The sequence below is a fragment of the Mesoplodon bidens genome, assembly GCF_964165515.1.
Source record: "Mesoplodon bidens genome assembly, chromosome: 1".
In the NCBI taxonomy this organism is placed as follows: domain Eukaryota; kingdom Metazoa; phylum Chordata; class Mammalia; order Artiodactyla; family Ziphiidae; genus Mesoplodon; species Mesoplodon bidens.
Genome location: NC_138176.1, coordinates 209389807 through 209412914, shown reverse-complemented (window position 1 = coordinate 209412914; position 23108 = coordinate 209389807). Strand labels below are relative to the sequence as shown.

The following is a 23108-nucleotide window of genomic DNA, read 5'->3' as shown; positions in this document are numbered from 1 at the left end:
GAACTTTTAGCCACAGCAATCAGAGAAGAAAAAGAAATAAAAGGAATCTAAATTGGAAAAGAAGAAGTAAAGCTGTCACTGTTTGCAGATGAAATGATACTATAGAGAATCCTAAAGAAGCTATCAGAAAACTACTAGAGCTAATCAAAGAATTTGGTTATGTAGCAGGATACAGAATTAATGCACAGAAATGTCTTGCATTCCTATACACTAATGATGAAAAATGAAAGAGAAATTAAGGAAACACTCCCATTTACCACTGCAACAAAAAGAATAAAATATCTAGGGATAAACCTACCTAAGGAGACAAAAGACCTGTAAGCAGAGTACTGTAAGACACTGATGAAAGAAATTAAAGATGATACAAACAAATGGAGAGATATATCATGTTCTTGGGTTGGAAGAATCAACATTGTGAAATAGACTATACTACCCAAAGCAATCTACAGATTCAGTGCAATGTGTATCAAACTACCAATGGCAATTTTCACAGAACTAGAACAAAAAAATTCACAATTTGTATGGAAACACAAAAGACCCTGAGGAGCCAAAGCAATCTTGAGAAAGAAAAACGGAGCTGGAGCAATCAGGCTCCCTGACTTCAGACTATACTACAAGCCTACAGTAATTAAGACCGTATGGTACTGGCACAAAACCAGAAATATAGATCGATGGAACAGGACAGAAAGCCCAGAGATACACTCACGCACATATGGTCACCTTATTTTTGATAAAGGAGGCAAGAATATATAATAGAGAAAAGACAGCCTCTTCAATAAATGGTGCTGGGAAAACTGGACAGCTACATGTAAAAGAATGTATTTAGAACACTTCCTAACACCATACACAAAAATAAACTCAAAATGGATTAAAGACTTAAATGTAAGGCCAGACACTGTAAAACTCTTAGAGGAAAACATAGGCAGAACACTTCCTGACACAAATCACAGCAAGATCCTTTTTGACCCACCTCCTAGAGAAATGGAAATAAAAACAAAAATAAACAAATGGGACCTAATGAAACTTAAAAGCTTTTGCACAGCAAAGGAAAACATAAACAAGACAAAAAGACAACCCTCAGAATTGAAGAAAATATTTGCAAATGAAGCAACTGACAAAGGATTAATCTGCAAAATTTTACAAGCAGCTCATGCAGCTCAATATCAAAGAAACAAACAACCCAATCCAAAAATGGGCAGAAGACCTAAATAGACATTTCTCCAAAGAAGATATACAGACTGCCAACAAACACATGAAAGAATGCTCAACATCACAAATCATTAGAGAAATGCAAATCAAAACTACAATGAGGTATCACCTCACACTGGTCAGAATGGCCATCATCAAAAAATCTACAAACAGTAAATGCTGGAGAGGGTGTGGAGAAAAGGGAACCCTCTTGCACTGTTGGTGGGAATGTAAATTGATACAGCCACTATGGAGAATATGGAGGTTCCTTAAAAAACTAAAAATAGAACTACCATATGACCCATCAATCCCACTACTGGGCATATACCCAGAGAAAACCATAATCAAAAAGAGTCATGTACCAAAATGTTCACTGCAGCTCTATTTACAATAGCCAGGAGATGGAAGCAACCTAAGTGTCCATCAACAGATGAATGGATAAAGAAGATGTGGCACATATATACAATGGAATATTACTCAGTGATAAAAAGAAACGAAATTGAGTTATTTGTAGCGAGGTGGATGGACCTAGAGTCTGTCCTACAGAGTGAAGTAAGTCAGAAAGAGAAAAACAAATACTGCATGCTAACACATATATATGGAATCAAAAAAAAATATGGTTCTGATGAACCTAGGGGCAGGACAGGAATAAATACGCAGACGTAAGAGAATGTACTTGAGGACACGGGGAGGGGGAAGGGTAAGCTGGGACGAAGTGAGAGAGTGGCATGGACATATATACACTACCAAATGTAAAACAGATAGCTAGTGGGAAGCAGTTGCATAGCACAGGGAGATCAGCTCAGTGCTTTGTGACCACCTAGAGGGGTGGGATATGGAGGGTGGGAGGGAGGGAGATGCAAGAGGGAGAAGATATAGGGACATATGTATATGTATAACTGAGTCACTTTGTTATAAAGCAGAAACTAACACAGCATTGTAAAGCAATTATACTTCAATAAAGATGTAAATAAATAAATGAATGAATAAATAGAGGGAAGGAAGGAAAGGAGGGAGGGAGGGAGGGAGGGTAACTTGGGAGGTTGGGGGTAAGGGGCAAGCCAGCTGGAGAGAAGAGGGGTTCTCTCCCAGGCCCAGGGTTATGACAAGACACTAAGGTCCTGTAGGAAAAAAAAAAAAAGGGAAAAACGTTCTGGTAGTGTGAATTTTAATAACTAAACTTCATGCAATACCCTACGACACACCCCAGTAAAGATGTGTTCAATCTTGAGCTGACAGTGTCTGGGGAAGAAAAGAATCAGCAGCTACATCATGTAGAAAAGGTACAACATGTATCAGAGGTGTCAGGCTGGAGTGACAAAGAGGGAGACAAGCTCCTTAGGATCCACAGATGTGCTGTGAATGACACTGAGTTCCCTGCTGCACTAGGGAGGAATAGGGACAATAAAGCCTAATTTTATTTGAATCTCAAAACCTAGGGTGCCATCAGCTGGGGTTCCATAAAGAGGCATGACAACCAAGTTCCTATTTCTGACCAACGTCACTTGACTGACAGTGGCAGGATAAAAAAAAATGCCAGCGTGGTGAAGGTAGAGGGCCACACTGATGACAAAGGGCCCCCTACGTGGACGCACACTTTGAGTGGTTCCTCTCACCTGGGGCCACCAAGTAAGTGAGCGATCCTAAGGCAACGGCTCCAAATGGGGAAGGAAAGCAAAGATGACTTTGATACTGTGTGTGTGTGTGTGTGTGTGTGTGTGAGAGAGAGAGGGAGAGAGAGACAGAGAGAGACAGACAGAAAGAGAGAGAGAAAGAGAGAAAAGAAAACGATACAAAACTAAGATTTTCCTCTTCTCTTCTGAAGGTGCAAGGGAGGGGCATACTAAGGAGAAGACAGAAGAAGAAATGCACGCTACTGGAGATGTCACTTTGTCACTGACACTGTTTAGAACTTTGCACATGGTGATAATGTTAATCGGTTTTATTGTCTAAAACTTACTGCTCATACCCAGGCGGCTGCCTGTAGTGTCCCCCCCTCGGTCCAGCACTGGTGTCTACAGCAGCGTGTGCACTGCAGGCATTAGTGTAACTGAGGGAAAGAATCAAAGAGCTCCTGTGGGTGCAGAAGGCTGAAAGTGGGGCCTCCCACCAGGATCCTGAGGGGACCGGAGAATGAATCTGAGCACCCATACAACCCGGCGGAGCAGTGTGTGCCCTACACTCTTGGCTATCATGTGCTGGAGGAACGGCAGGAAGAAGATTATTATTTTGGTGGCAGGAAATAAAGGGGATATTTTAAAATATAGTATCTATCTTAACCTTGCTTTATATTAAATCTTTTTATGCTAATTAAGCTTCTAATTATAAATCCATAGCAGGAATTCTTGCAAGAAGTGTTACGTAGAGGAAAAAGCCACAGCATGTGTCAGCACGGTGCACACTCCCCGCGTCCCATCAACTGAAGGGGGAGTTTCATGGGATCACAGGCAGAGCCCACTGTGGCCAGAGGCCAGCTGGGGAATCGAGCTGTTAGCTCCAGCAAGGGGGCTCTACCTCGCTGAGCCTTTGGGCACGTGTGGGTGGTCTTCTGCTGGATGGTGTTGATGCCTTACACAGAGGAGAAAGGGAGAGAGGGAGAAGGGAGATAAAAAGGTAATAGAGAAAGAGGAGAAGCTAACATCATATACCTTTAATAATAAAAAAAAGCTTTTTTAAAAATATGAACTGAACTTTAAAGAACAATGAAAAAAGGGCAGGAGGGGGCTTCCCTGGTGGTGCAGTGGTTGAGAGTCCGCCTGCCGATGCAGGGGACACGGGTTCGTGCCCCGGTCTGGGAAGATCCCACGTGCTGCAGAGTGGCTGGGCCCGTGAGCCATGGCCGCTGAGCCTGCATGTCCAGAGCCTGTGCTCTGCAACGGGAGAGGCCACAACAGTAAGAGGCCCACGTACCGCAAAAAAAAAAAAAAAAAAAAAAAAAAAAGGGGGGCAGGAGGCAGAAGACGTGAAGGAGGCCATTGGTTTGCTTGTGGCTCACAACTGATGTTTGAAATTCACTACACATGAAACGTAACAGAGAATACTGAATTATCTCTTAGAGAGACTAAGATGACCTCCCAGAGCATGAAATATTCTCACGAGCCTGCAGAAGAAGGGGCTGTGCACATCCTTTGTGTTTCCTGAAGCATCTTGCAAACAGCCATGGAACTGATTTGCTGAACTGAGCTCCGCCCGGTCAGATGTTAACCAAGGAGGAGAGTTGTCTACGGCAATTTGCAACAGAACTCATTACTCCTATGACTAAATCCTGAGAAATCTCAGGGTTTCTTAGCAACAGAACCCTGACATAGAAACTCTTCAGCAGAAGATAGATAAGGCGGCAGAAACCCTGACTGGGAGTGCGGACTCCGCCACTACTGCCTGGCCTATGACTTTGGCCAGTGATGTAACCATGTCACTGTTTTAAAAAACCACTAAGTATACAAACCAGAAGCAGGGGTAAAATAATGACATGGAAAGACTGCGGACATTCAGTAGCCTCTTGTCCTCTGCACTTGGACAATTCAATAATCATCAGTTGGGAGATGTGTGTTACAGCCCAGTCTTCATTGTAGGTTTTCTATTTAAAATGTAATACCTGAGAGGCCCTAAGCCAGAATTTATTTCCCCCCTAAGAAAATATATCATTCTGTCACTGAAGTACCAGAGGGGTTGCTTGAGCCTCCAGAGGGAAAAGTGAAAAGCTCTGTAAGTTCCTTCAAGGGATTTCACACGTTATTGTTTTCTCCTCCCAAGAGAGATTTGGGGTAACGGTAATGTCTGCCACGGCATCACCGGATTAAACCTCTGTGGGCAGGAAATGCATCAGCACTTACATCATTTACAAGAGCATGAATGAAGAAACCAATACAGCATAAAAAAATATTAAATGAGCAGGAAATTTCTAATGCACAGTCTTCTTTCTCTGTGGCTCTCAACTTCCCTGGGAACCTCCCAGAAACGATTTAAAAGCCTGAGAGAACACTTACTACATAGAGACCAGGGTAAAGATTAAGTTCTCACAGGAAGTTCACATATGAAGTCTGAGAACTCAACACTGGGTTAGCTTTGACCCCACTTATAATAAAATGCTGTAAATATGTGTGTGAGCACATGCACCACACCCCAAAACAGGGAAGTCGGGAAAAGACTGAAAACCAAAGAAACGTACAGAGCAAGGTTTAAAGGTGAGGCTCAAAAGATGAGAAGACCAGGGCTTCCCTGGTGGCCCAGTGGTTGAGAGTCCGCCTGCCGATGCAGGGGACACGGGTTCGTGCCCCGGTCCGGGAAGATCCCACATGCCGCGGAGCGGCTGGCCCTGTGAGCCATGGCCGCTGAGCCTGCGCATCCGGAGCATGTGCTCTGCAACGGGAGAGGCCACAGCAGTGAGAGGCCCGCGTACCGCCAAAAAAAAAAAAAGATGAGAAGACCAAAGTTCTATTGAAACATATAAAATAAAAACAGGAAAAAGACCTCAAATTATCAAATGCAACCTCCATTTAATGTAGAGGAACCTAAGGCCCAGGATTGCAACTGGTCCCACAGCTGCTCTTTAGCCCTATGAGGTCTGTGCACCCAACAGGTGCAGGTATACATCTGAGGCAGTGTCCTCATAGCCTTCCTCTCTTGATGAATCAGTCAGTATACGCCAAATAAATCCCTGATTTATTTCTTAAAGCACTTCCTTCCACTTCCTAAATCAGGGTTTGCATGAAATTTGAGAGTTCATTTAGTTCATTCCTGTTACATTACGCAGAAGGAAGTTTCAGAAATATAACAGATACTTTCCTTGTTTGTTTTTGGGTCTATAAAGAAGATGAGCTCTTAATTACTTTGATATTGCCAACATGTATTGATTTAAAACAATGCTGGAATACCTAGAATGGGTAACTCACTATGTCATGTCAAATGGGAAATATGTTAATTAATGTGGCATGGATCCTGCTCACAAGATGCCCAAGGACTAGGAGGGCAAGACGAGGCATGTACTAAAATAATTATAATATCAGGCAGACAAGGGCCAGGAAATTACTACAGGAGTAGAATAGATGATGTCATTATTCCTACCTGGGGGGGATGAGTAAAGTGACATAAACGCAACTCTGAGACTGGATTACATTACGTGGAGAAGCAAGGGCATTCCAAGCTAGATGCTGTTCAGTCAAAAGCAAGGCAGTAGCAAACGTGGAGTATATATGGAGAAAACACAAATAGGTTCAGTCTTGCAAAAGAAAGCATACAAATTGGAGAGTCTGTGCGCTATAAAACTAGAAAGGTAGATTTAATCCAGAGCGCGCTAGATCTCTGGAGCTACGAAAAAAATGCTTTTTCCCTTCATCCTATAGTCCATATGGAATCATTCATTTATCCTTTATACAAAATTCTGAAGCAACCCCTAAGTAATGGGCACCAAGGAAAGGCACAAGGCATGTTAACTTGAGAAAAATACGGTATCTACCTCCAAGGAACTTAGTCTCCACTAGGAATGACACATAAGCAGCCGATGATGACCATACAATAGTGTGAGAAATGTCATGATAGCATGCCAGGGTCACATAGAAGGTATAAGAAAAGTCACTGAAAATCAGGCTTGTAAGGGAAGAAGAATAGGGGTCCCAAAGGAAGAAACTGAAGATAAGCAGTAGTTATTGACATAGAAGAGGGGGTGTTGGGTATTCAGAATAAGATAAAAGTATGTTAAAAAAAAAAACACCTGAAGGTGTGAGAAAGTATAAAGTGTTCAGAACAGAAACTACATTTTAACCCAAAGCCATAGGAAACTATGAAATTATGATGACGTCCAAAATTATGATTCAGGAAAATAAATCTGGCAGCAGCATGTAGAAAATAATTGGAAAGCGGAAATAACTACAAAATGTTTTACTCCAGAATCTAGAAAAATGGTTGGGAGGACCCAAACTGGCCCAGTTCCAGTGAGAATATCATGGACACAGAATTCATGCAACTGAGCACATCACAAACTTAGGGAACAAAGGAAATGCCAGGCGCCTCACATTTCAGGATGGATTGACCGAAACTGGGAACTAGGAAGGAAAAGCATCTGCAGCAGGACATCGAGAAGGGGGAAAATAGTCAAGAAACAGACAGAGAGCAGAACCCATAGAGAGAAAGGAGGAGAACCTGGAATAAAGCTACATCAGGAACACAGGAGGAAGAAAGGTATGGGTACTGTGGGGAGTGGGATGACAGGAAGAAAGGCTTCTGGTGACAAAACCAAGGTTGTCCCTCAGCAAAGGAGCTTCAGGAGAAAACAGAGCAGAAGGCAAACTGCAAAAAATCATGAAGTACTAGATTGTGAAAGTAGATTACTCTTTGGAACTCTTGAGAAATTTAACAAGGGAGGAAAGGAGAAAGGCTGGTAATTTGAGAAGCATCATGGGACATTTTTTTGGTAGAGGAGACTTGAAAAAGGTCAGAAAAAATAATTCAGAAGAGAGATAATTTAATTTAATTGGCAGGCAATTCATATTTCTAACTTAAATCTACAGTCTGAAGCATTTCCTCCTGCTTTGCTTTTAAAGACTGAGAACTTCAATTTGCCATCCTCTAAATGGTGAAGACCTTCATATAGTTGGGACCTATTATCTTGATCACTCCTCAGTCTTCAATTCTGGGTGAAAATACCAATCCATTAGTCCTTTCTCGTGAGTTTTATTCTTTGCCATGGCGTTTCCTTTGAGCCCTTCTCTATATTCTACAGAGTTGTTTGGGGAAAAAAAAGCCATAAGAGGGTCCAACAATTTAATAAAGGCTAAGTCTAAACTGACATTTTAAAAAGGTAGGTATATGATGATCCCTCTATCCTTGTGGTTTGCAAACTCATTTTGTTTTGTTTTCAAAGCAGAAGAACCATTTCTTCTAATTACATCATCTACAAGATCAAAGGAGCTGCTATGAATAGAGCAAAGGTAAGGAAAATAGAGCTTCAACCATGGGGCATTCCTCCGCATCCCACAGAAGCTAGTGTAAAATAATGCTGAACACTGGCAGTGTGTTGCTTATTAGTTTTTAACATTTCTCATAGAATATCTATGCAAGTTATCTTTCTTATATCATATAAAAATCACCTTTATCACTATATAATCTGGAGCTCTTTCCTGAAACCTTTTCCTACTTACAAATGTTATGCAGAATTCTGACCACACAATCCCAGACATGAGCTACCTCTTTTCTAAATAGCTTCATGACAGCTCAAACCTATGTGAACACTGTCTTGAAGCCAGGTCACTGATGAGCTCAGAAACAGCAGGACTGACCCAAACACTGTTTATTTGTTGTAAAGAAAATGTTTCTTCTTCTTCCCTCCACAGAAAAGTCAAAATTAATAAAATTTCTCCTCCACTAAATACCCTAAAAGCCCTGAGCTACAAAATGTATCATCTAAAAAAAGTGATAGAAAAGAACCATAAAAAGTATATTTGTTGTTCACATTTGATACTAACCTAATAAATTTAACAGCCAAGCCCAGATCGGCTATACAGCAAGTTCCATTTTTCTTCACCAGGATGTTCTTACTTTTCAGATCTCGATGGGCAATTGCTGGTTTGCCTTGAGTACTAAAGATTTCGGTGTGTAAGTGACATAGGCCACTGACAGAAGAATAGGCTAACTTCAGCATCGATTTAGTATCTAGGGTGGTGGACTTCAGGTAATCATAGAGGGAACCATTTTCATGATAATCTGTGATTAGGTACAACTGGGTCCAGGACCCCGTCCCTTTGATATCTGCAGCAATGAACCCTACAAGGAAAAAAGACAAAAAGGGTTGGAGCTATGTGTTTTCTGAATATTATCAGGATAATTATTTTTTTCAGCTATCACTCGTTGTCATAGGTGTCTTTTGTTTGGCATTTCATTCAGTTTTCTGCTTGTGCCTATGACAGTATTAAATCATTAATACCAATCAGAGGCCATCAAAACAGTAGGAGTGGAGAAACACTAAGAGTTTGTATCTGAAAACAGGATCCCTTTCTAATCAGCAGTTGATATTTAAATGATCTTGAAGTTAACAGTAAATAGTTCCTGGTATTAAAGTTACACATAAGACACTGTTTACAAAACAGGCACATACTCCATGATTAGCTTATACTCTTTCTACTTGAATGATCCAGCTAGATCATTTCTAACTTGAGAAAATAAAAAGGAAATCAATTATCAATATAAACTCTGGATATAAATAAACCCTGCAGATAAAATTCCCATAACTTTTCACAGCACTTAAGACAAAAATGTGCTCCTTCAAATCCCTAAGAAGCCTTAAGAAATTCTGGTATTGCATTTGCATTTCCTGTCCCGGAAGAAAAAACTTTTTGAACATGTTCCATTTCCAGCCCACCGTTCATTCATAGAAGTGCCTTAGTCATTCCTCCTGCGAGGTCTCCCATTAGAAGCGTATGACGTTCTTGGGCTCATGCCAAGAAGAAAATGTCTATATATTTCATAACAGGTCTACACAGATGAGTTAATATGCAGATGCTAACAGAAAAAGAGAGGAAAGCTAGGAAACCCTGAACATTGCTATACAGACTTTTACTCACCCAAAATGTTTTCATGCCTCATCAACACTGTCTGATATATTTCTGTCTCTCGGAACCAGCTGGCTTCCTCTGTGGTGAAGAACACTTTCACAGCTACCTTTTCGCCACGCCACTTTCCCATCCAAACTTCCCCATAGCGCCCTTTTCCAATCTGTTTCACCATCTGAATCTGCTTAGCTATAGTCCTCTGGACCTGTTAAATCCCAAAACACATTGTTAGTGTATTCACAGCACAACAGATTTGTTTAATCTTTTTTTTTTTCCCTCCGGAGAAGAAACACATGTAAAATATATTTAGCCAGTAGTTTTTCTTTACATAGACAACTTATTTGTATTTATTTATTAATTTATGCTGTCCTCTTTTAAATATATTTGAAATTGAATGTGGATTTTGACTGTTTGAAGTATTGCTTCCAAATTATTAAGTATTTTATTCTACCTATTATTATTTTCACAGAGAAAAAACCTGAATGGGTTCACAGTAATTGGCAGAATAGAATACTTTTCACTTCTACCACTATATGGGATACTAGATACTCTAAAGGGAATCATGTCACTATATGCTTGGATAAAATACAACCAAACAGGGCTTCCCTGGTGGAGCAGTGATTGAGAGTCTGCCTGCCGATGCAGGGGACACGGGTTCGTGCCCCGGTCCAGGAAGATCCCACATGCCGCGGAGTGGCTGGGCCCGTGAGCCATGGCCGCTGAGCCTGCGCGTCCGGAGCCTGTGCTCCGCAGCAGGAGAGGCCACAGAAGTGAGAGGCCTGCATACCGCAAAAAAAAAAAACACAACCAAACAAAAATGTAATGCACTGTTGGGCACATACAGAAATAAAGGAAATCTCTGAGCAGGGAGGAATGGAGGGAGGGAGGAAAAGAGGTAGGACAGAGTTAAGACCAGAGCAGGGATAGATAAGCATTCAGCAGCATATTCAAAAGCCAGGTTGCTGTCTGGGCAAAGAATAATACCAGCACTGAGATCTAGAATATGAACTTTGACCCCTTTAAAATGAGAGAAACTGAACCCTGGGCTTTAGCATTAAGTCGGAACCACTGAATGGTATCAAATCTGCCCTAGGTTGGTAGCACACCGTCACGGTGGCTCCCAGCAAAAGCAAATGCAAATCCTCTCTCAAGGAAATCATCTGCAGAATACGTTTCACTCCACCACTCTGGTGAGATACTAGATGCTCTAAAGGAGCACTTGCCACCATACAACTTTGATCGTGGATAAAATATGAGAAACAGAAAACTGTTAATGCGTTGTTGGGCTCACAAGGAAATAAAGGAAATCCCCAAGGTGGGGTTGGGGGGAGAAGGAGAGAAGGAAGAAAAGAAAATGGAGGGAGAGAAAGAAAGGAAAGAGAAAGAGAAGATCCCACAGAGTAAACACCTTAAAACAAAAGGAAACAGCCACTGCAAATGAGAGGCAAGAGAAACAACCCAAGCAGATTTAACCCCTTCAGATTACAGCTACTGGAATTTTCAGATACAAAATGCCAAGAACACTACATGAGATGTGTGAAGAAATAGGAGACAGAATAAAATACCAGGAAGCAGTAAGAAATTATTGAAAATTATACTTTGAGGTGGAAGAGTTGTCATAACAAGAAATGTAAAATGGAGACGTAAAACGGCCAATTAGAGCTGGGGAGAAAGTTAAACTGTGAGGGAGCTCTGAAGAATTATAGAGTGCAGCAGAGACAAAGAGAAGGAAAATATGAGGGTTAAACGGCATAAAGGTTATAAGTCTCTTTATACATGATCTTCATTCTACCTCTGCTTAAATGTTTTAAGAACTCCATGACTGAAGGGGCTAAGTATTGGTGACCATTTACATAATTTGGGAGACATATATAAAGAATCTAACATAGAACTCTCATAAGACCTGGTCAAAAAATTGGGATGTACTCTTTGCAGAGACATGCTTTGCATCAAGTTAAACCCAAAGTGTTTCTTTCTGTGTTTGCACTTTTAAGGGCCATGTAATTATACTGAGTCCACCTAGATAATCCAGAATAATCTCACTTCAAGGACAGCTGATGAGCAAGCTTCATTCCCCTTTACCATGTAAAATAACAGATTCTAGGGATTAGGACATGGACATTTTGGGGGGGCTAGTATTCTGCCTACCACAGATGTCTATCAGCTGGGATGTGTTCTGTTTTTGCATAATGGATGATTTTATCAATTCAAGAGGTAATGCTATCCATTGCCAGAACCATTACCAGCACTAATATCAGACTGAAAGCTTTTGGGGACAAGACAAAGTCCTTTTTTCTTTTCCTGTGAAAGAAGAATTAAAAAATAAAAGCATTACTGACATGCCATTTAGCCACTCAGCCTGAAGGAAATGAGGAATCAAGTATGTATAAAGAGCAGCCTTCCTCCCTTTAGGAGTCAAAAAGGCTCTGTGAGGAAACCTTCAGCACATTTCCATTCCTAAATAAGGGAACAGAAGCATCAAGGGCACTAAGCAGTTGAGAGCCAAATCCGTAAGTAGTTAAATTATTGACTTGAGGAGACTTCCTACATTTGTTAAAGAAATATTACTAATTTATAGATGTTACAAAGCAGTACTTACATAAATCTACAGAACATTTCCTAACCAACAGCTTTATATCCACTTCTTTTCTAATGATAACACATATAATTAATTTAATGAAAGCATAGTTGGAATTGGCAATGCTCACAAGAATAGGAACAACTTATCTCAAAGATAAAAAGTCTCACTAAATTATATTCAGAAATTTAAAATATACTTATATTTTGAGATTTATTATAACATCTATGGACCTGAAAATATAATTTGAAAAATGTTTTAACTATGTTATTTGAGTTTTTATTTAATTTAGTTAATGTTTCAGGTCTTTCTGTACTTAAACTTTCCTTCTGTATTACATTCTTAGATATCAATTTTGAAAGTCAGATTGTATAAATAAAAAATAATCACTATAATTGTGATTCCCAAAAGAGAAGAATTATCTCATGCAAAATGGGTACAACTAGCTGTATAAGGATTATAAGGAGTTATCACTTTCAGAAATGTCCTCTTACCTAGTGATCAGCTATCTGATAGTGTCTAACCCTTAAGCCCGTGTACACGATGGACACTAAAAACCATGTAGTTGTAAGTAATGCTCTGTGCTCTCTACATGTCCCTGAATTAACAAAACACACACCCCTACACACAAATATACTGTTTAAAATACTTTGCTTAGTAAGGCTGTGTTAATGATACATATTGGAAATATTTTTCACAAAAGATTTCTCAACTAAGAGGTTTGATGTTCAGTTAGACAATTTACTTCACCTTTTGTTCCTTTACAAGGTCAGATAAATAGAGTATAAATAAATAATAATAGTGTTAGTATTTACTGAGTACATACTATGTATGTATTAAATGTGCCAGGCATGTTTATATGTATATTTATTTATATATATGTCTATTTATATATATATGTATATTTATATATGTATATTTATTTATATATGTATATGTATGTTTATGTATATGTATGTTTATATATGTATATGTATATTTATATGTGTGTATATGTATATTTATTTATAAATGTTTATTTATATATCTGTATTTTTATTTATCTTTTTATATATATATATATATATATATATATATATATGTATATATATATATGGCAGGCAAACTATCTTAATTCTTACAACCACCCTATGATATTCCTCCCTTAAAGGATTTACATACAAAGTCACTTGGCAAGTATTAGGTCCAAGTATGTGTTTATACACATGGCATGAACTTTCCCTTTACGTTAATGAAATAAACCACAAATCGGAATACGCAGAGAGACTATTGTGCATTTCTGCATTGTTTATCTTTTTTTTTTTTTTTTGCAGTACGCGGGCCTCTCACTGTCGTCGCCTCTCCCGTTGCGGAGCACAGGCTCCGGACGCGCAGGCTCAGCGGCCATGGCTCACGGGCCCAGCCGCTCCGCGGCACGTGGGATCCTCCCGGACCGGGGCGCGAACCCATGTCCCCTGCATCAGCAGGTGGACTCTCAACCACTGCGCCACCAGGGAAGCCCTGCACTGTTTATCTTAAAAACCAAATCTTAAAACAGGATCTTAAATCTGTAATACTGAGAATTTTCCCTCACTAAACTGAGTTTGACAGGATCCTTCTTCCCATCCTGTTGCTATCAAATACAATTCTTTGTTTTATTTAATATTTGGTTCACAAACGTGAAAAGCACAGATTCTAGAGGCAGATCATCTGGGTATGAATCCTGGCTTCTCCACATATTAACCAGTTGGCCCAAGTCAGGGGCCTATGGCTCTGCTGTGTGACACAGGGATACATTTCTAGTACTACCTCACAGCTGCTATGAGGGTTAGATGAGAGTCTGGCCAGGACTGGACCAGTTAATAGTCAAATGCTGGGGTTTTTTGGTGTCTAGATTACAGAAGTAAGATATTATAGTATTTTCACAGATATTAAAAGTTGGAGTGGAAAAAACAAATTATTAAGCAGCCTCTTTAATCACTCAGGTATGCTACTAAGGATACAAAGTGAAAAAATGTAGTCTCCACCCCAAAGAGATGAGAGTCTACCTAAAGACACGGGTACACTCACACCAATTACAATGTTATTTTAAACTGCTATACTGGTACAATAGGCAAACTGTTAGGACAGAAGTTAAATAGACTGGCTCAGGGGCTTCCCTGGTGGCGCAGTGGTTGAGAATCTGTCTGCCAATGCAGGGGACACGGGTTCGAGCCCTGGTCTGGGAAGATCCCACATGCCGCGGAGCAACTAGGCCCGTGAGCCACAACTACTGAGCCTGCGCGTCTGGAGCTTGTGCTCCACAACAAGAGAGGCCGCGATGAAGAGTGGTCCCCACTTGCCACAACTAGGGGAAGCCCTCGCATAGAAACGAAGACCCAACACAGCAAAAATAAATAAATTAATTAATAAACTCCTACCCCCAACATCTTCTTTAAAAAAAAAAAAATAGACTGGCTCAGTCTGGGCTAATCTGTCACAGAGATAAAACATGGGGTAGGCCTTGAGCCACAGTCTGAGGAAAGTCTCCAGAAAGACATTACATTTGCAAAGACATGGATTGTAAAAACACGTTGTATTTTCGAAACAATTACTCAAGGCTGATGCTAGAGCTCAAGAAGCAGGTGGGGAAGAGGTGGGAGGAGAGGGATGCCCCGCTCACCAAGCTAAGAAAGAAGACCCATAACCACTACTAGATATTAGAATGTGTTATCCAGGGAAGTAAAAGAGTTAACAGGGGGCTTCCCTGGTGGCGCAGTGGTTGAGAGTCTGCCTGCCGATGCAGGGGACACGGGTTCGTGCCCGGGTCCGGGAAGATCCCACGTGCTGTGGAGCGGCTGGGCCCGTGAGCCATGGCCGCTGAGCCTGCGCGTCCGGAGCCTGTGCTCTGCAACGGGAGAGGCCACAACAGTGAGAGGCCCGCGTACCGCAAAAAAAAAAAAGAGTTAATAAGGTCAAAGATTTGAGAAAGAACTCCACAGGAATGAGAAAGATGGGCTAGAAGGAGGAAAACAGGTAGTCTTCAACTCTAACCGCGTATCTGACTGATTAATATCAAAAGGGATTTTAATATCTGTACTTGAAAAAGAAGTGTAATAAAACATTTTTAAATATAAGAATGGTATTTGCTATATATGAGTTAAATTCTAAGAATGAAAAGGCAAGCAATTTGATAAGAACTTTTACATGTAAGTTTAAAAAAAAAAAACTTACGTCCTAAGTAGCATCGGTTTGGTCATAGTGACTACTTCACAAGTGGTTTTCTGTCTGGTTTATTACCTCCAGGGGAGGTATTAGTCGAAGAGTACAGAGTTTCAGTTATGCAAGATGAATAAGTCCTAGAGATCTACTGTACAGCACAGTATCTACAGTTAACAATACTGTATTGTATACTCTTCTTCCTAGTTCAGAGCTAAAAGCCGACACTAACTTTATTTTTAGTTAGATACAATTGACATATAACATTTTGTAAGTTTAAGGTATACAATGTGTTGATTTGATATATTTATATATTGTGATATGATTATCACAGTAGTGTTAGCTAACACCTTTATTATGGGTGTAATGTATTTTTTAAATTTTGCTAAGAGCTAAGAGATTAGATCTTATGTTGTGTGAGGGTTTTTTTAAATAAATTTATTTATTTATTTTTTGGCCGCGTTGGTTCTTCGTTGCTGAGTGGGCTTTCCCTAGCTGCGGTGAGCGGGGGCTACTCTTCGTTGTGGTGTGTGGGCTTCTCATTGTGGTGGCTTCTCTTGTTGCAGAGCACGGGCTCTAGGCACACGGGCTTCAGTAGGTGTGGTTCATGGGCTCTAGAGCGCAGGCTCAGTAGTTGTGACGCATGGGCTTAGTTGCTCCGCAGCATGTGGGATCTTCCCGGACCAGGGCTCAAACCCATGTCCCCTGCATTGGCAGGTGGATTCTTAACCACTGCGCCACCAGGGAAGTCCCTTATGTTGTGTTCTTATCATAAAATAATAATAATAATAATAATAATAATAATAATAATAATAATAATAATAATAAATGAATGAATGGGCAGGAGGAAACTTTTGGAGGTGATGGATATGTTCATGGCCTAGATTGTGGTGATGGCTTCACAGATGTGTACTCACCTCCAAACTCTTCAAGTTATAAATGTATACAGCCTTTTGGATGTTAAAAATAAAAAGAGTTATAAAATAAATTCTTTGTTTGAGATTTTTTTTTCAGTTACTTTTAGTACTAAATAAAAGGTCACCAAAAGAATCAAGTAAACAAGATATCCAAAGTCAGAACCAGACAATAAAGATTAGGAAAATCAGTCTGAAGAGTTTATAAAGGAAAATATTTCTCATTAAAATTGTTATTTCCATTCCAAGTCCCAACAATCTTTTTGCGTGGTCCATAAAGTAACCAAATGCTTTTCTCATTAAAGCAAGTGCCTTGGGTTCAGTATATATTTTCTTCCAAGTTGGCAGTGTTGACCATCAGAAAATTAAAACTCTCCTGAATGGAAAAGCCAGAGCTTCACCCTGAAACATAAACCCTCCAGCTGAGATGCAGCCTTCTTCTCTTGTAGAAGTACTCAGATCCCATTTGGTTGTAATACTTTTGCCTTCAAAAGCCAGGCCAAAGTGCAGTAATGTTATCCTTACTGAAAACAGAGGGAAGATGGTCCCATGCTGAATGTTTTCTAATCTGCTCTTTATCAGAACATCTGAGGGTCTGGATTGCAACCATACACTTACATTAAAGAACAATGACCTCACCCCCAATATGTCAAAATGTTATCAGGAAACCCTGTATCTGAGATCTGATGTCTGACTGACTGCGGAGTGCTTTCTCTTTGTCCACTGCCCTATCTGTTTCAGTAAAATGAAACCCAGCAGTTATTGACATTTCCTCTCAGAATACATTTCCTTTAAATTCAAGGTATGTTCTTCTCATACCAGCAGAGGGAGGCCTGATCCGCTTCCTGAGCTCTGAGACTGCTCAATTAAGTCTCTCAGGGATTCTCCAGGAGGAATGTAAGTTTCATCCTGTTCTAATCCAATGCTGTACCGAGGTCTGGTTTCTTGTCTTTTATACCTGAAGATGCACAGAGAAAGATAATGTTAGACACTGGATTGCAATGATAGGGGCAAACATGCAGATAAAACAGTAACCACAGCAGGTTTTATCTTTGCACATAATACAAGATTAGATGCTCACTATTTATTACCCTTAGTTATGATTTCCAGAACAAAATCATAATTATTCTTCTAACCTATTTTTTAGAGTAAACTACATGTTTTTACTCACTCACAACCACATATGATTTTTCTTCTCTATTCCTATCAAATGCATATATCCAAGCAGGCTACATTCCATTAATGTTTCTACACAGTTCCAATATTCATTCCCTAAAATCTTTTCTTATAAGGTCCCTGATCAACTACAGACGCAAATTTTTGGTTTACAAAAGACATTACAATTTTCTCATCCAAGGCAATGTATAGATAAATGAGATAAACTGAAAGTTTAAAAACTTTTGTCAATAATTATGTCTTCAATTAGAACTGATGTTATTTGAATTAACTCCTACTTAGAGAAAAGTAACCTAAATTACTATTACAAAAAGCCAATGATAAGAATTTAAAGGTCCTTGATATTTCACAAACTAGAAAATGAGTTCTTAGGTGATTGAAAATAATTTGTAATGACCATACTATAATTTAATAACTGAACATATTTTATTTTAATAATTGATCTATAAATTATCTTTAAAATCTTTCAGTGCTAAGGGGATATTGTTAGCTCACAAAATAAGGAATTACTAAAGCAATTCTAAGTTCCCCATGGTCATCTCTCTGCTTTGAATCAAACCTCAGTAGCAAATAGTTGCTGAATTTCCTAGCTACCATAAATTTCCTAGGGATGAAATTTTTTCTGGGTGGTTTTGATATCTGAAGCAGAAATGAGATAGGTATCTATTAATAGCTTCATTAGGACAAATATTTATCAATAGTAACTCATATTATCAGTGAAATCTAAGATCTAATTAGGTCAAGGAAAGCTGTGGTAAAAAATGTCAACAGATAGAAGAGTATGAGAATGATATTATAAACTCAAAATTCTATATCTACATGTTAGAAACTTACCTGAAGTAACAGAATAAAATGATAAGGACCAAGAGCAAACTACAGACAGTCACAGATATAAGTAAGGCCTTGTGGTGTACAGGTCCATCAACAAAATCTGAAATTAAAAAGAAAGTAAAAAGAGCCATGATACAGAGATTATTTTCATTTAAAATTTAGGAAGCAACTCTTTCCTAAAAGTGCTTGCTAAGCTCCATGTGCAAGATTTGAGAGGTTCTTTTAATCTGCTAATTGATAAGAAATATATATATACTCTCTAAATTAAATAAGTCTGAGTAACATGAATTCATCTAGCCACTCACTTCAAGAGCATGCATTTCTTCTTCTCTGTAAGGAATAGGTTTGACATAGGATAAAAGCACAGGATATAAATAAATGTAAATGGATCAATACCCCTAAAATATAAGCAGGTTGTTCATCTTTATTTCAGATCCAGCTGATGTGTTTACAGATTTTTCTCATGTGGATTCTGGAGCACTCTATATCATGAATTTGGATAAAAAAACAAATCTATATTCATTGTACATAAAAACCAAAGTAATCCTATGATGGATACAAAGGATCAGAATTCCTCAAATATTGTCAAATAAATAGAATACATGATTTGCGTTACTTTAAGCAAAGATGCCCTTCAAAAATACATAGCTTAATTTTTCATAAATGGCATCCTATTTTAAAAGAATGGGTATGTTCCACTCAAAGAATTACTGTGTGATTCTTTTAAAGAACAAATTATTAAACAGTATTCACGCTGTTTTAACTCCAGTTCCTGACAAATAAGATTTATAATACTACGGCATGATGTTTCAAACGTTGTAAAAGTAAGAATAACCTGGAGAGCTTTATACAGATGCATATTTACTGACTTCAACCCCAGAGATTTTTATTCAAAGTATATATTTTCTTTTTTACAACCATCCCAGGTGATTTATATGCAGGTAGTCTCTGGAACGTATTTTGAGGAAACTGACTGAAAACCTGGTGCACTTACCTAGTAATAGACCTAGCACCGTTCTTATTAAGGGCACCATACATCCTTTGGAGAGTAATTACTGCTATTTAATTTTAAAAGGTATTATAATTTATGATTTTGGTTACCTACAAACAAGATGTTTTCCAACTGTGCTGTATACTTTTAATGGTACGGCTACCTAAACATTTTGGCTGGGGACCTTACCCCACTAAATGTAAATTTCTTTTTTTCATTCAAAAGTATTATATGTTCCCTGAAGAAAAACTGAAAAGCACCAACTAACTAAAATAAAATAAATAAAATTGCCACCACCTCACTATTTACAAAAGTTACTGCTAACGTTTTAGTGTGTGCCTTTCCAGTACCATTTCAATGAACAAAAAAAGTTCATGAACAAAATAGTTCACAAAAAGGCATTGTATACCCACATGCCCATAGCTGTATTATTCACAACAGCTAAAACATGGAATAAACCCAAGTGTCCACTGACATATGAATGGATAAGCAAAATGTGGTATATACATAAGACATGGTTTAGCCTTAAAAGGAAAGAGATTCTGACATATATTACAACATGAATGAACCTTAAGGACATTGTGCTAAGTGAAATAAGGCAGTCACAAAAAGACAAACACTCCACTTATATGAGATACTTAGAGAAGTCAAAATGATAAAGACAAAAAGAAGAATGGTAGTTGCCAGGGGTTGGGGGGAGGAGAGATGGGGGAAGTTAATATTTAATGGCTAAGAGTTTCAGTTCTACAAGATTAACAGAACTGTAGAGATGGATGGTGGTTATGGCTGTATAACATTATAAATATATTTAATATCACTGAACTGTACACTTGAAAGTGATTAAGATGGTAAACTTTATGTTATGTATATTTCACGACAAATAAAAAATTTGGGAAAAAATCATTAGAATTGCCTTGTAACTAGATTGTTTTCATTTATAATATTGTAAACATTTTCCAAAACAATAAAAATTTTTCTGCAAAATGAGTTTCAACGATTACACAGTACATATACAGACACATCCTAATTAGAAAGTCAGTCTTCTGATGATGTATATTTAGGAGATTGCAAAGATTTTGCTACAATACATCTTTGCTGTGATACATAAAATTCTGTGATGAACATTCTTACACATACATCATTGTACATGTCAGTGATTATTTTCTTAATCTAGATTTGAAGAAGAATTATTAGTTTGAAAGATATATATTTTAAGGTTTTTCATACATGTTGTCAAAGTACCCTTTAAAATAGATTACAAGTTTCTTTTTTACCATCAATGTGAACATATGTCTTAATTATTCCAGAATAATCTCAGTCTTATAGAAAACCTGTAAGGATAAAGGACTCCAATATGTCCTTTAGAGAGTTTTCATTTTAAAAATTTTACCATATTTACTTTATAATTCTCTTGCTCTCTCAGTATGTATGTGTGTGCCTATCTCCCTCTCTCTCTATAAAGATATGTATATGTACATGTTTGTATTCATATTTATTTATTTATATGAATGTATACTCTGTGGATCATATGAAGTTACAGACATAATGTCTCCACCCATAAACACTTCAGAGTGAACTTCCTAAGAACAAGGACATTGTCTTACCAAATGGTAATGCAATTACCAAAATCAGGAAAGTAACACGAACATACGAAATGAAAATAAATCTTACTGTGAAATATATCAGAGAAAGTTTGGATTATTTATTATAAACTAAAATCCACAGATTTTTATATTAATTTCTCATCCAAATCTTATGATGGTTAATGTTATGCTTTACTCATCAGTCTAAAACATATGTTTGATAACTATTTATGATCTACACTACTTGTAAAATATTAATGGAAGTAGTCTGTCTGCATCTGAAAAGACTAAATGAGAGACCATTTTCTAAAAAGCAGTTTTATATTAAATTCAGAAACACTGCCAGTTGAGCAGAGAAAGAGTTCAGGACCATGATCTACACATTCGAAGAGCCATTCAGCCTTTAACAACAACAGGAATCATATATAATCACCACATGCGTTGTCCAAAAAGCGTTGCTTAGGAAATCTTGAAAGTAATTTGTAAGCTCTTAAAATTACGTGGGCTAAGATTTTACACAATGAATTTTCTTAGTAAAATTCCCCTCCATACCTCGCCCGCTCCTCTGGGTTATAGGCAAAGTCAACAATAACCCTAAATGAGCGCAATACCTCCTCCAGTGAGAGAGCAATTAGCAACGTTTGTACACATGCATGTATACAAATACCATGGTGCACATAATGTCGCTGCAAACAGCTTAAAATCTATTTCCAATTTTAAGGACAACAAAAGCAAAAAAACCTGATTTTGCAGAAAATCAGAGAGAACGCTGGATACTCTATCAAAACTAGAGTAACTAACTACATATGCACAACATATTTTCAGTATACAAATACAGAATACTTTTTCGTTCAAGTGATATAATTTTACTAAAAACTATCAGCCTCATCGCCTTTCACTTTTCCATGTAAATGAAGAACACTCTGAACCGTAAGAACAGTGTATTTATTACTCATCATATTAGATTTCTGATTTCTGAGAGCAATGAGACCAGAAAGAATCTAAGGGATTGTTTCCTTACCATCAAGCACTTTTTTGAAAGGCTAGCATTACCTTCCCACTTTCCTTTTCTTTGCCCCAATCAACCTATCCCCTACTGCCTCCTTGTCTTTTGTCATAAATAGTGAGCCTTATCGATATGCCTTTTGTTTCTTTCGGTCGTGCCTGTCATGTTTTAATCTGCCATTACCTGTGCTCAGAGCATTAACAATGTAAACATTCAAGTCACTGCCAGAGTCTTGGAAAGCGAACACGTCCAGATAAATATCAGGAAAAGAACAGAGCCCACAGTTCTCTCTAGGCCAGCAGATTTCTACCTGGCTGTCACTCCAACTGCTCAGGGGAGTAGAATGGAGAACTCTCTAGGGAAGCCTGGTTCACTCTGAGGCAAGTAAGAATCACCAATGCTTTCCTAACAAAACAGCATTCTGTCATTACTTGTCTCCTCTCTGATAATTAACTGGTCTGCAACTGCTTAAAATGCCAGGACTGTTTCTATAACGCTAGAAGATAGCTCATAATTGCAATAAGAAATAAAAAACCATATCGCTAGAAAGAATCTTGGAAATATGATGGCCCAAAGACATCTTTATATGTGCTCTCAATGTTATAACCACAGATAAATTGGAGACATCTTTCTATTAATAGAGCACAAAGTGCCTGAAAAGCATATTCTTGTCAGAGGATTTTAGTCAACAAACAATACTGTAAAGTAATTTATCTTCATCATATACTGGGATGTCATCTTACAGTAACATCTAGAAATAAATTCACTATAAGAACAAAGACATAATATTCTACTTATTTTCCTGCAGAAAAAAAGATTTAGCATTATATATTCTGGTAACAAAGGAAGTTAAGACAGAACTGTTATATCCAGATTACTGTGTTCAGTGAGAAAGAAAAAGTGTAATTATTTATAAATTTCTTTCACCGATCCCAAATACAAAGTTAACCGAAGCTTCACATTTCCAGAAATGTTAAGAGCTATTCCCTGGCAAAGAATTCAGCTCAGACTCATGTACCGGTTTATACTGCCACAAGCATAATATATGTGTCAGAAGGAAAATTCTGCAACTGACCTTTGCATTCTAGATGCTATCATATATTCAACCTATCTGTGTTATA

At 38.3% G+C, this 23108-nt stretch overlaps 1 protein-coding gene across 4 annotated transcripts in view; it reads right to left on the bottom strand.

The window, feature by feature from the left end:
• Positions 1-23108, bottom strand: part of BMPR1B (bone morphogenetic protein receptor type 1B) — a 424295-nt gene that overhangs the window by 18137 nt on the left and 383050 nt on the right. For all 4 annotated transcript variants that reach the window (XM_081251050.1, XM_081251051.1, XM_081251053.1 and 1 more), the window contains 4 exons: positions 18411-18507; positions 17220-17358; positions 9744-9936; positions 8649-8946 (listed from right to left, as the gene is read on the bottom strand). In XM_081251050.1, the coding sequence (XP_081107176.1) occupies positions 8649-8946; positions 9744-9936; positions 17220-17358; positions 18411-18507 (727 nt within the window). The remainder of the gene's footprint in view (positions 1-8648; positions 8947-9743; positions 9937-17219; positions 17359-18410; positions 18508-23108) is intronic.